The 14,177-nt window shown below is 49.7% G+C and overlaps 3 protein-coding genes across 3 annotated transcripts; 1 reads left to right on the plus strand and 2 right to left on the minus strand.

Moving 5' to 3' along the window:
• Window positions 1-2,894: 2,894 nt before the first annotated feature.
• On the minus strand, window positions 2,895-5,053 carry P152DRAFT_441359 (uncharacterized protein). Its single transcript, XM_033677699.1, has 3 exons — window positions 4,654-5,053; window positions 3,756-4,605; window positions 2,895-3,705 (listed from the first exon to the last, which is right to left on the minus strand). Exons 1-3 carry the CDS (start codon window positions 4,838-4,840, stop codon window positions 3,387-3,389), a joined length of 1,356 nt encoding a protein of 451 aa, XP_033531475.1. The 5' UTR covers window positions 4,841-5,053; the 3' UTR covers window positions 2,895-3,386.
• P152DRAFT_379587 (uncharacterized protein) lies at window positions 4,978-5,265 on the minus strand (the record flags this gene model as incomplete). Its single annotated transcript, XM_033675703.1, has 1 exon — window positions 4,978-5,265. A coding segment is annotated over one exon (288 nt), but the record flags the coding sequence as incomplete, so codon positions are not given.
• Window positions 5,266-13,080: 7,815 nt separating this feature from the next.
• On the plus strand, window positions 13,081-13,971 carry P152DRAFT_461248 (uncharacterized protein). The gene is made up of 2 exons (XM_033680081.1): window positions 13,081-13,732; window positions 13,784-13,971. The coding sequence occupies exons 1-2, from the start codon at window positions 13,579-13,581 to the stop codon at window positions 13,843-13,845; spliced, it is 216 nt and encodes a 71-aa protein (XP_033531477.1). The 5' UTR covers window positions 13,081-13,578; the 3' UTR covers window positions 13,846-13,971.
• Window positions 13,972-14,177: the final 206 nt, after the last annotated feature.

Consider the following 14,177-nt stretch of genomic DNA (forward strand, 5'->3'; position numbering starts at 1 on the left):
TGTTAACAGATTGAGCTTTTGCTACGTCGATCCCCACGACGGCCTGCATTATAATATTCCTGCGATGGTTCAGAAGTCTTGGGCAAATCAGATCGTAGCTGGAGATGCTACCGTGGTTAACCCTAGCCCGATGACCTTAAATGCGATTCGAGAACAGGGTCCAATCGCGGCTGGCGCTCGGCGGACTAAACCGACGTCGGCATAACGCGTACAGAGCAATATGGAGGGGATGATAGGCGGTATAGCCGGCGGGTTAAGGGACTATATGGAGGTGATGATGCAGCAACAGCTGATGTCGTCGATGGAGAACCGAGCCCGTCGTGAGGAGCGACAAATGGAGAAGGATGAGGAGCGTAATGAGCAGAGACACCTACTCCGGAGTATAAGTATGCCCATTCCTCCTGGTAGTGTCTATCCGACCGCAATGCCGGGAATACCGCCTGTATTTCCCCATTCAATACCGGTTCCTATGGTTAACCCGTAAGTCGGCATCCGCTTCCTACCGTCAATATATTAACAAATACTTATAGAACCATTAGCAACCCATATGCGCCGTTCCCTCCCGCAGTACCAATAGATGCCCCTGTTCCGTCTATAACAGGACTTTCCCCTGCCCCTGTCCCTGGTCAAGCGCAACCGCAACTACGTGCTCAACCGCTTGGGTCTCCGGCTCCCATGATGCCTCCCCCGGCTGCCTATCCTCATGTTGCACCTTCAAGTCCGATCGCGATAGACGAAGAGGATTCGACTTTACTTAATGCTTTCTTCGAATAGATAATCACAAAGACAAAGAACCCGGCCAGGGCATTGAAACTTGAGCACATTCGCGACATTATCGATGACCAAGATTGGTCGGTTAACGATGTAAAGGCGATGGCAGATCCTTCTTCGTTTATGTATAGGCAGGCGAGAGATATGGGCATTAGCGATGGGATAGCACGCAGCCTCCAAAACGACCTCCGCCAGTTTAAACAGGTCTTTCGAAGTCGCAAGAAACATTCCTCTGGAAGCCCTCCGGCGGAAGCTGGAGCGATGTTAAGCTGACGATTAAGATCGTCACGGGATACGACCTTTTTCTCTACCATTTTGCCTTATTTCTTTACTCATTATGGCCTATATATATCTTCGATCTCACTACTTCCTTATTACCTAAAGTTACTCCTCATCTTCCTCATCTTCCTAGAAGGGTTCACCATTATTAACTACTCGCTCGTTAATATCGTTATAGACCAGAACGTCGTCCTCGAGAACAATATTCTCCTGATACCCTACCCTCCCATTTTCAAACCCACGGAGTTATACACGAAGCTCATCATATCGCTGGTCAGAGATATAGATCCCGTGAGCTGCGTTTATAAAATGCTCGAGCCCAAAGCGGTCACATTGACTGCGCGTAATAGCAAAGTCGAGGAACTCGCCAAAGTTGCCACATAGATGGCGCGTATAGACGTGATTACGTCTAATCTAAGCTTTAAGGACCGACCAGACCATCTCGATGGGGTTGTAGTCTGGGGAGTAGGGTGGCGTAAAACGTACAAGATGTCCTGCTTCCTCGAGAAGCCTTATAACATCCTCTGAAACATGCGTCGAACAGTTATTAAGTATGATAACGCGTGGACGAGGAGAGTCTCTAGCCAAAGACGGAAGCAGGACGTCCCGTAGCCACTCAATCAAATGCTCTCGACTGTAGTAGCCTTAGCGTATGCCATAGGCAATTAAGCCTCTGATCGTATACGCCCCGATAGCAGCCCAAGTCTTTCCCCGATGCATGTTCCTGAAACCGCGGGATTCATGCCCAATGGGCGAATAACAACGGTATCTCCAGCCCGTCTTCTCATTGAAGATCGACTCGTCAAGGAAGACCATATCATCGGCGTCAAACTGACGAAGCTCCGCTTGATACGCTTCCCGCATCTCTTGTGACCGATTCCGCGAGATCTACCTCATTCTTTTTCGTGACCAGCGTCTCCGCTTAACCACGCGGCATACCGTAGACTCGCTAACGTGTACGCCTCTTTCCATATCCAACCAGAATACGAGTTCATCAAGATATAGCCACCCTTCCTGGAGTAGTTTCTCGAAGAGCGCGTCTTCGTCTGCTTGCGACAATAAACAAGGACGGCCCCGTTTCCGGCGGTATGGGGCACGAAGAGAGCCATATCGAACAAGATGTGCACGATAGCGGTAGATAGTAGAAACTCCTAGGCCAGTTTCCGCTGCAATAGCTTGTGGTGACCAACCTAGGAGGAAATATCTAATGCATTGAGCGCGTTTCGTGTCTTCTACGCCATGGTAGTCATACTGCAGCTCTAAAGGCTGGCTAAAATCGCGTCAGTAATTTAAACTATATTAGTTCTCTAGGAATATATACATTTCAGACATTTGAGCCCCGAATTCAGCGCGTTGTGGCCATAAAATGGGCGATATCGCGTTTTCTGGTGGAATTGCGGGCGGGACACACACACACTCAAAAAAACGCCAAGCGTTCTCTCACATTTTGCAACCGCCAGCTATATCTCGCGCGCAGAGGCGCTGGTGGATTTCTTCCTTCTCTCTCTTCAGTTTAGATTAATGGAACTTGGTAATCGCAGACCTTGCACATCCAAACCGTGTCATCCGCAACGATTTGATGGATAATTATCCGGATAATCGAAAGACCTATCCGTATCCGCGAAATAGGCCAAATTTCCTATCCGGATAGGCCATATCCGCGGATGATCCGCGATATCCGTGTATTCGTGCCGGGCTCTACCGCCGATTATGTAGGTACTGGTACGGACGAGAATTGGTCGAGCACTTAAAATGGCTCGAAGGTAAACACTAGGGTTTAATTGACCTTTTATGCAGAATCTTGAAGCATGAAAGGAGCCAATGGCATCCAGTTGCAAGACTGTGTACGTTTTATAGTAAAGCGAAGAGAGTCATAAGACTTTGAGCAAAGGTATAAACACAATGACCCAGGCTCAGACAGGAAAGATGATGTACTACCGATGCAATACATAAATGTTCCCATTTGGAGGGCGGACTACTGTACATAAGGTATAAACTATCAAGGGAACCGACTCAGATTGTTGTCCGACTCTATTGTTCATCGACCACTTGCAACTCAGGCATGCAATATTCCTAATACTTGGCAATCCGCTTTAAGATGTACAGTGTTGCGTGCGTGCAGGAATCCGGAGCGACGCTTTCATTAGTCCTACTCTTCAAGCCTTTTCCACCCTAAATTATCGTAGACACTGCTCGACATCGCTCCAGACGGTCGGTGGCTAGTTGCATATGCGACCAAAGCGTGTTGGTCTGGTGAAGTCGCTCAATGGCTGCCAGACAGCCTTCCGGAAAGGGTAATACAAGTACGAAAGCACGTTGAGATCGAGATTTTCGCATTATAACGTTCGATCCAAATGCCATGCCGCTCCGTCTTCCTTCAGTTGGATATCCCTGCTCTTTGCCTCTCTCCTTAGTGCTTCTCCATGTGTCATTCCATTCTTTGGCTCTGTACATATCAACAATGGGAGCGCTGAGGACTTCCACCCCGGCAGATTATTGGCATGTGTTGACCACATTGTAACTAGCACCAACGCGGTCGTTATGAGCCACGCTAGGGTGGGTAGCGAGAGCCACCAAAGCTTGACAATATAGTATTGCTCCGCAGAGAACGCTGATCCACTGATAGCGAGGTTGCCGTTCGCGTTTCTGCGCAATCTACAACACAAAGTTAGACCGAACTGCCGTTGTGGCTACGGGAAACGTACGTGTTTGTTAGGCTGACGGAAATATTTCGGAGCCGGTTTTCTAATCCGCCAATGTCTGTGTTAGAGTTAAGGGTGCAATACAAAGGATCCGGGCCGAAGATATCTTGTCCCAGCGCCAGATCCAATGCACTCTCCCAATAGTTGTCTCCGCCTGCTATGAGGTTTGCGGAGCCGTTCACAGTCTGTTTAATGTTTTCCGCCAGCGCCAACATAGTGCTTCTCTCCATCGAGTAGTCAAGCCTGCCTTCGAGATTTTGTGGATTGTCGACGGGGTAGAATACGTTGCGTAGGCTTGTATCGATTTGCCATGGTGAACGATCCTCACGACGTACAACCGTAGTGGTTGTCGAGCCGTTTATCGCCGTTGTGTTCAGTTCCTGTAAACAAAGATTGAAGGTACCTTTTACGGCCTTCCAGTTTTCTTTAACGGCCTGTGACGATTTCCAGGCCTCCATACTGAGATTTCCGGGAGTGTTGTGGGTGGCAGCGCAAGGCGGAAAATAGACATAATAAACCTCAGCGACCATGTTGACGGGACCAGAGAATGTGCCGTCCGAGCGATTATACAAATTACCTACAGAACCCATCCAGAGGTGGTCTCTTCCAGCAGAATCCGTTCGCCCAGAATAGAGCTCCGGTACTGGTAAAGACAAGTTGAGGTAATTCTCCCCAGGGGGCGGCGTGCTGGAGCCCAGCAGCTCTGAACTAATATCCTCGACTGAGGAACAGATAGCAAGGGTGGTGTACGATTTCCATTCACACCTGCTTGTGGGGCATTCAGCAGGTATGTCGGATAGACTATGGTTGGCAACAGCCCCTGAAATGAGTGCGCGAGAAAGCAGGGAGTCGGCTAAATTGCATCAGCTAGGTCGTACGCGTTGTTTCGTGCAGTACGTACCTTCCGTCCCACCTCCTTGGATATAGCTGAAGGCCATGGTCCCAGACCAAGGTCGAGGTGGAAATGAATCTTCAAAACGATAGCTCCGAGCAGTACTTATGCTCCCCATAGCTGTAGTACTTGAGTTCACAAACCGGATACCGGTAGTGACTGACTCTTGTGTGAAGAATCCGAATGTAAGCATCATTATAGTTACGAAGGCGCCTGTTAACGCGAGCGAACTATAATCATTAGATTGTCGTTCTCTCCAACCTTACCAGCAACTCACGCCGGTAGTACACCAAACTTCCGACCACCCGGCTTCATCCGATTGTATAAGATGGCAATCATCTTAAGGCTCCCCTCTGGACCGCGACTTGCTTCGTCAAACGTCTCGAGTTCTATCATCCGGTTCCTTTCCCGTAGTAAAAACCACTTTGACTGTCCGATGCAGGAGGAGATCGAGATTGCGAGGAACGATTGTGCTGCCTGTGACAGTACGGCGACAACCGTGGATAATTGAAGCGCTCCATCCCAGTTGTCGAACGCCTGGTCCTGGTAAATGATAAGCAATAAGAATATCGCACCCAGAGCGACGCTTCCTAAGAACCAGCCGACGAGCTCCCACCACCACTCGCCCCAAAAAGCCGAACGATCTTTGATGCTTTGTCCAGTTGGTCCAAAACCCGGGCTTTGCGGCGGTGATGTTTCTACCATCAACGGTGCTCCGGCGGACTCCTTCTCCACACCGACTTCGCGAACGTTGACCACCTGCTTTTGCAGTTCTATACTGCTGTGGCCGAAAGAGGGTGGTGAGGCCATACTCGTGTGCTTTCCGAAGCTCTTCCTTCCCCAATTCAACGGTCAATACAAGATAATCGCGCGTCCTGTTCGATCCCATCCAGCGAGGTTGATGTCATGGACTTGGTTCGCTCCGAACTTGGCCTGTGATAGAGGACAATTGATCTAATAAATTGGTGGATTTTCAACTATCCATTCCAGACGGACCTCGTGTGGAGATAAATGCTCCAGAAATGGTTCTGCACTTCGGAACAGCCGTATGGTTGGGTTCGTATTTTGGCGCCTTCCAACGCCGCCATGCACGCTGTCGCGCAGCCAAGATTGCAACGGGAACCCCTTTTGATTCCCCTCCCTTTTCGAAACCCGTCGCTCCCTCAGCGGCGTTTACCTTTCGGATACCAGCATTTGCGAGAAGTCTCTCTGATGAATTTGGAGGCATACCCTTTTTTCTCCTTTTTTTCGTGGCATTCCACTCATCCGCCCAAAAGTCCGATGCAGGCAGTAACATACTATGTACGGTATACAGCTTGGCGTTTGTCGTGGGCGACGGCGGCGGCACGAGTTGAATCTCGGGGCATCCGGGTCATGACCGTGCGTTCTGCATCTCGGTACGCAGACGGGAAAGGATTATTATCCTTCCTGCCTTCCTTAGTGGTTTTCGCCCCCAACTCGCTCAGACACCAACTGGAAGCCTAGAAGATTTTCCACAGGGTACATGTATCGGTATGTTGGTAATGAGTAATTACCGGTAGTAATTACCCAACGAACCAGTCAGTTTATCGTCTCGTGCTCCGTGCTCTACTATGTACCTCTTCCTTTGCCTAGACGTTGATTGAGCGGCCAGTTGAAAACCCGGTTTCGTCTTGCAATTGAAAACACTCCGGAACGCGTCCTTCGGACCCTTTAGACAGCCGTATTATTAGCACGGAAGCGGTCTCGACTCACCGGTGCCGGAAGTCTTCAGGACTGGGCGTCGCATCCACTCTACGATGGCGGAGAGAAGGATGCGGGAGGAGAGCGGAGCGGAATGCAGGGACCATTTTGAGCATGCTATGGAGATCCGACGCTGTGAGTGCGTGCAAGGTACTGGCGCTGTGGCAGGGAGTTTTGGGAACCGCCGGTAACGAAACGCTCCCGTTTCGCCTAGGCGGAAAGACCGCAGAAAACGGCGTCAGAAACCTCCCTTTTTGGAGGCAATTTCAGTAGTACACAAAGTTACTCCGTAGTCTGCCTCTGCAAATTGGCTGAAGTTTGCGGCCAATTAGATTGCAGATCTACTCGAGTGTGCAAACCTAGATCGCGGCGCGTTCTATGCGCCACCTGATTCTGAAGGACCTTCCAGTATGTTAGCTACTGTAGTATTAGTAGCGTAGACAGCCCGCAGATGCCTCCACCACTAAGAACGAGAAGCCGAAGGCAATTGCTAGTATGGTTTTGTGATGCCGGAGGTCGCGAGCCAAATTTAGTGCAGAGATAATATAGTACTAATCCTGCCTTCATTGCCTATCCTTTAGAGGATTATATACTCTAGTACGTACACTCGATCCCCTCGCGTTTAGACATTTCTCCCAGCCGCAAGGTGGATGCCTTATCCTAGCAGTGACTGGGATATACGGGGAAGCTCCCCTAGCGCCTTGGCAGGATGCACTTGTCTCCCTATTTTCTCCTCCTCTCTCGAAAATAGCTCTTCTCCTTTGATTGACGAGGAAGTGATTATCTGCCTCATGTTATGGTTCCGCCCTGCAGCGCGTCCCCAGTTATCACCACGTTGTAATGGTCCCAGGCTGGCGGCCTTGGTCCCAATATTCACTCATTTCCCTTTTGGGAAAGTCACGTAGTAATACAGGATGGTCCTGCGCGTACACGTTGGGTATTCTACACGTACACGTCCCCAAATACTAGGCGTACACGTCCCCAAAGATGGTTAGCCTACTAATTTCTGTGACCACCAACTCGCTCAACGTGCAACTGCAGAACTCGCGGAAATGGTGATATAGAAGTATTAAATATCAACTGTCAGAGATCAGAATGTCTCTGTTTTTCGGGGTCCCCCGGTTTCCTATCTGTGACCCCGTATTCCTAACTATGACAACGCATCATGCATCCCGCGATGTTACCTGCCCCTCATTCTTTGCTTTTTCGCTCGTCTTGAGCAAGTCAAGGTCTCTAGGGCCATGAAATGTATACAGAACTTAAATATGGGCGTATTCCCGCAGTTTTTATACTCATTAGGATCAAGTCAATCTATCTACGCTCTTTTGGAATCTAACGGTGTTTTCCCACTGTATCGCTGCAATGGTCACCTGATTGAGCGAAACCGCCATTTATCTCACATCAACGCCAATCCTGTTCTAAATATGGCTATTTTGGAAATGGGCCTATCTACTATCTCTCTTCCTGCGTGACTAGTTATTATAGTTTGTAATAGCAAGCACTAGAAATTCTGCATCGTAATACGCGTGGGAAGGTAAGGAGATCGGCAACCGAACAAGCGCGTCGCAACGCGTCAAGAGTGTACACACCCAGCAATAGTCGAGCATCAGGAACCTACCCAGCTAGTGGCCATCGTCCCACTGGAACCCACACTATACAATACGTAGGAAGCTGGGCAGTAGAAAGGACCACCAGGAATGCCCTCCCCCCTCCCGAGGGCGCCTCCAGGGAGAAGGGGTACAGCAACACCGACAACCCCAGAACCAGAACCACCAAGTACAGGATCGACCCCCATGGCACCAGGAGTCACAACAAGAGCAGGAACGATAGCCCAAGGGATGGCAAAGGCCAGAGCCCAGGAACTGAACAAACGACTGCAACAAGAGATGGCGACTAGCCAAAAGAGGGACCACGGCTCGAGTGACGCGATTATCAAGATGTTCCGAGACGGCATCGCGTCACTAGAAAAAGGAATCAAAGCACAGGCACTAGAACTGAAAACGGAGAACGAAAGGTTGAAGAGTAAACTAAACTATATGACCAACAAATTCGAGAGCGCCACGAACAAACTCGAAGAAGCTACGAACAAATTCCAGGATATGGAGATCTCGATCGAGACCATAAGGCAAACCCTAGAGAGAGTTGAACAAACGGTGGCGAGCCAACCTAGTATAGCTAGCCCCGTAGGAAGCGCGCGAACGGGATCATACGCCGCAATTACCGCGGCAGGATCGAACAGCCTGACAGTCCCTTCACCGACAATGCTCTCACCATCGATCGCCATCACACCACTAGACACCATCCCAGATCTTCGTTCCGTCTCCGACCCTATCGCGACACGTATACACTCTCTAGGGAACGGCCAGATAAGGAGGGAAAACCATAGGCCACCGACTATTAACCTTAACCTTTCGGTTTCTCGATATAGGTCAGCTGGTAACAAGGAGCTTAAGGAAATGATGAACAAGACCCTACAGGCAACCGACGAAACGAAGAATTGCAAGTGCACTGCCGTACTAAACCGCCGACCAGAGAGCATAGGCTTCGTCTTTCGATCACAACAGGAAGTCGAAACTATAGAGACAGCACTACCGTGGGCCAACGATCCAACGCTCCAGGACATAAAATTGAATATCCGCGAGGATTTCAAAGTCAAAGCAACAGGAGTCGACAGATTCTCAGTAGGCAACCCAGAGTCAGGTCGACGGATCGATGAAAATATTGTTAAGGATATCTGCATCGAGAACGATGCCCAGATCCGCGGCATACGGCTACTCAGCCGGCCATCAGCCCACCTAAGAATTGAGTTAGTGATCTTCTGTAGATCGCAAGCAGAGAAAGATAGACTACTCAACGAAGGATCGATCTCTATCCAAGGAGCATACGTGAGAATTAAAGAGTTCTTCGAAACACCACGAAGCAGACGATGCTTCAAGTGCCAAGGTCCCAACCATAACGCAGCGGATTGTATAGAAGACGCAAGGACTAGAAACGCCCCCCAGGAAGAAGACCCCCTCCAGGCAATAGACGCATGGTCTAGAAACGCCCCCCCAGGAATTCTCTAATGCGTGGTAAACCTCTGAAAATACTACAGGCCAACATAAGGAAAATGCCAGAAGCACAGCACGCACTGATGAACGACGAATCACTACAGGATATCAGCGTTATCCTGATTCAGGAACCATCCTGCTTCCTGACAGACGACGATCGAGTGGTCGCAGCACCATCTACACACTCATATTTCCAACAGTTCATCCCAAACGAAACCCATAAGACACTACGATACCCAGTGCGGTCACTGATCTATGCAAGCCACCAACTGCGACCCAGGCAGATAGAGGTAGGGTCACCAGACATCACAGCAATCGAAGTGGAGATCAACGGACGAGAGATGATTATCATATCAGTCTACGTACCAATACAAGCAGCAACAGTCGCGGAGAGCCAAGCCCAGGTTAGAGAGATACTAGACTTGGTTGAGAACACGATAGTAAGATTCCCGTCCCATAATCTACTAATTGCTGGGGACTTCAACCGTCACGATCAGCTATAGGGAGGGGACAGGGTCAGAGACAACCATAGGGAGGATATTATCCAATTCATACATAAGCAAGGATTATAACTTACCCTCCCCAGGGGTACCTCTACACACAACTCAGGAACCACGATCGACCTCTACATGGTATCAAGCCGGCTATTCGAAGACATACTCCGATGTACAATCTGGCCTACCGAATATAGCTCGGACCATAAAGCAATCGAGTCCCAATTTGACCTAGACCTATACGACTGCACGAACGAGCCAAGAAGGCTCTTCCGGAAGACTAACTGGAAAAGGGTAGCAAAAACCACCAAGGAAGGGATGAAGAACCTACAAATTCCACCGGACAAGAAGATCCTAAAAGAGAAAATCGATGAGTTCAGCACCCAGCTAATCCAGATCGTTACGAATGCGGTCCTCCAAGACACCCCAGTCGCTAGGCCATCGGCATTCTCAAAAAGATGGTGGACAATGGATCTCACAGACCTCAAAATTGCGCATACAAGGGCAAGAAACGAAGCAGCCTCAACGCGAAGAGCAGGAACCCCCAACAACCGCCTAGAAGAGAAAGCCAGAGCAGCTAGGAAAACCTTCCACGACGCGATACGGAGACAACGAAGAACATGTTGGAAGGAATTCCTTAGCGACAACAACAACATCTGGAAAGCCGCAAAATTCCTCCACCCAGCCCAGTCAAGCGCGTTTGGGAGGATATCAGTCCTAAAGTCAAACGAAGGGCTAGCGAAAACAGACCAGGCAATATCAAAGGAACTCCTTACCCAGTTCTTCAGCCAACCGGCAGACGCCCCAGAACCGCCCCAAACTAGAGAAATACACCAACACCCGTGGGAGGAGATCACCAAGGAGGAAGTACGAGAGGCGGTCCATAGAGCAAAACCCTTTAAGGCACCAGGACCAGACGGACTTCCACCAGTAGCCTGGCAGAAGCTGTGGCCAGAAGTAGGAGACCACGTGCATGTACTCCTGCAAGCGTCAGTTAGAGAATCGTACCTCCCAGAGCAATGGAAGATCGCGCGGATCGTCCCGCTTAGAAAACAAGGCAAACCAGACTACACCCTCGCGAAGGCATACAGGCCTATCTCCTTGCTTTCCACCCTAAGCAAGGCGCTAGAGTCGGTGCTCGCAGAACGCTTGTCTTTTCTAGACGAAATGTACGGGATACTCCCAAAGGCCCACTACGGAGCAAGAAAACAGAGATCGACGACCGATACCCTCCAGCTAGTTACAGAGCAAATCTACCAAGCATGGAAACAGAAGAAGATACTATCGCTAGTTACCTTCGATATCAAAGGTACCTTCAACGGAGTCAACAAGGGAGTACTATGCCAAAGACTCAAGGAAAGAGGAATCCCACCAGAGATTGTAAGATGGGTGTACGAATTCTGCGGAAATCGGAAGGCATCAATCATGGTTAATGGCACTGAATCAGAAGTTATGGACATCGCCCACGCTGGTTTACCACAAGGGTCGCCCCTCTCCCCTATCCTCTTTCTCTTCTACAACGCAAACCTCGTCGCAGGGAAGCTAACAGACCGCTCGGGAACGATGGCTTTTGTAGACGACTTCACAGCCTAGGTAACAGGCCTAGACATTAAGAGCAATATCCAGCGAATCTAGGAATAAATCCTACCGAACACCGAAAAGTGGAGCCAGGAAAGCGGTACGCTGTTCGAACCGGACAAGACCCAACTTATTCACTTCACCAGACGCTGGAAACGGGACGAGAACGAGCTCCTGCCACTGGTATTTATGGATAATAAGATAGCCCCAGTATCAGAGATCAAACTCCTTGGAGTCATACTAGACCAAAAACTTAATTTCCAGAGCCACGCGAGAAGAGCAGCGAAACGAGGGGAAATCGCGGCAATAGCGCTCCAGAGACTTAAGGGACTCAACCCGAAAACAGCGAGACAGATCTTTACGGCAACAGTTATACCGACCACCGACTATGGGGCTTAGATATGGTTCCCAGGCTCTGCAGGTACAGTAGCCCACCATATCGAGAGAGCTACCAAACTAGGGGCGAGTGCAATCACGGCCATATTCAGATCGGCAGCGAGCGAGGTCGCAACCGCGGAAGCAGGAGTCGAAACAGTCCAGGAAAGACTCCACGAACTCACCCGGAAACACTGGATCAAGATGCATACAAAACCACAGAATCACTACGGATGGAGGCTCATTAAGCGTCTGTTTAAAGCTAAGACATACAGATCCCCACTCGAAGCTACAGCCGAGCTCTTCCAACACATCAATCTGAAATCGCTTGAGAAGACAGCAGCATTCGTCAAGCCGCCGTGGCAAGACCCGCCAAGCGTCATCATCGAAGAGGAAGCGGCCGCAACGACAAGGGCAGCCCAGCTAGGCCTAAGAACTATCTTCACGGACGGATCGTACAGAAACGGCCTCACCGGTATCGGAATCTACGCACCAAGTATCCCAGGACTTGAGAAATCTAGTACAATAGGATTTGCACCGAGTACAGACGCCCTCCAAGCGGAGCTTATAGCTATCTCGGAAGCCATCTCGGAAGCAACCGCTAAGATCCCGGCAATAGGCTGGAATCTCGACCAATACTATATCCTATCCGACTGCCAGAAGGCCCTAGGCATGGTTAAAAGACCGCAATGGAAAAAGAACAAACCTCTCCAGGAGATCTTCCAGAAACTAGCAGAGGCTAAGAAAAGAGGGTTCACCTTCACCTTCCATTGGGTGCCAGCGCACAAGGGAATACAAGGTAACGAGAGAGCCCACGACCTCGCCCAACTCGCTACTACCACCGGATCTGGACCAGAAGAGCATACCATAGTACTAAGACACGCGATCAAGCAAGGAAGGAGCCACCCAGAGGCAAAGAGAAAGGCCTTCCTAGCCAAAAAGACCGGACGCCTCGCGAAGGACCTCGACAAAGCACTACCGAGCAGACATACAAGAAAGCTCTACGACAAGCTATCGAGAGCCCAAGCAGCCCTACTAGTACAAGCCAGATCAGGATACTGTCGCCTCAACAGCTACCTCTACAAGATCGCACAGGCCGAAAGCAGCGACTGTGTATGCGGAGCAACAGAGAGCGTCCCCCACTTTATACTAGAATGCACGAAATGGGACGAACAGAGACAGCAACTGAAGACAGTGGCGGGAGCCCGAGCAAGAGACCTGCCTTTCCTCCTTGGAGCGTACGAATCAGAACAGAAGGACGGCCCGATCAAACGATGGTCTCCGAACACGGAAGTAGTTACGGCGACGATACAGTTCATCCAGGATACTGGAAGACTAGACCCAGGAACATGACATCCCTCTACACCTTCTCTCCTCCACCTTCTCTCCTAGTTATACATTCCCTTCTACTAACTATATGGTCCCAACCCTCCGATCCGACGCTGTGCCCGAGTAAGAGCAGCGTCACTCTAGATCAGAACCTAGAAGAACAGAGGCATTCAGCAAACTGACCATCTTATTCCCTTAACACAGTTATAATATTTCCCTATGTTAGCCGCAGATATAGAAGCTAGTTAGAAGACCGAAGATAGAAAATGGGGGCACAAGGCCACAAGGCACCAATGTATGTAATTAGTCAGCTTAGGTAGTTCCCCACATGGGCCTCGCCGAGAGGCCTGACGGGCGTATGAATCTCTCTCTCTCTCTCTCTAAATATGGCTCTCCACCCAACTAATTCGTTGGGCCTAGTCCCGTATCTCGATTCGTCAGATTTTGATGGAAATGAGGAGGGAAGTGAGGAGGAAAGTGAGGAGGAAAGTGAGGAGGAAAGTGAGGCTGGAGATAGTGATATGGAGGAGAGCTTTGCGACTGCAGACGAGAAGATTAGCGATGAGATCGACTAAGATATAGAGGACTTACCTGACTCCTTCTTCAACGACTTCCCAAATACGATACAGGAGGACTATATTGTTATGGGTTGAAACCCTTGGTTGGCTCAGGCTGAGAGCCTAAGCCTGATTAGGTTAAGGGTAAATCAGAGTCCAACCTCTCCGATGTAAACAAGAAAGCTTCTGTTGTGAAGACGACAAAAGTAGAAGACTGATTATGCCTGGAGGAACGAAGTTCCGTAAGGTCTTTGTGGACGCCTGAGGGCCAACTTTTCTCCCAACTCAAACTTAAATCACATGATATTCACGTGAGTTTCACGTGATTTCCGTTCCTTCACCCCAACCTTCGTCGACATCGCGATCGCCGCCCGATTTAGCCCGTATGATATGATTCTAACGAGCTATGAAACTACACGCTCGGCATC

The sequence above is a fragment of the Eremomyces bilateralis genome, assembly GCF_010015585.1.
Source record: "Eremomyces bilateralis CBS 781.70 unplaced genomic scaffold P152scaffold_22, whole genome shotgun sequence".
Lineage (NCBI taxonomy): Eukaryota > Fungi > Ascomycota > Dothideomycetes > Eremomycetales > Eremomycetaceae > Eremomyces > Eremomyces bilateralis.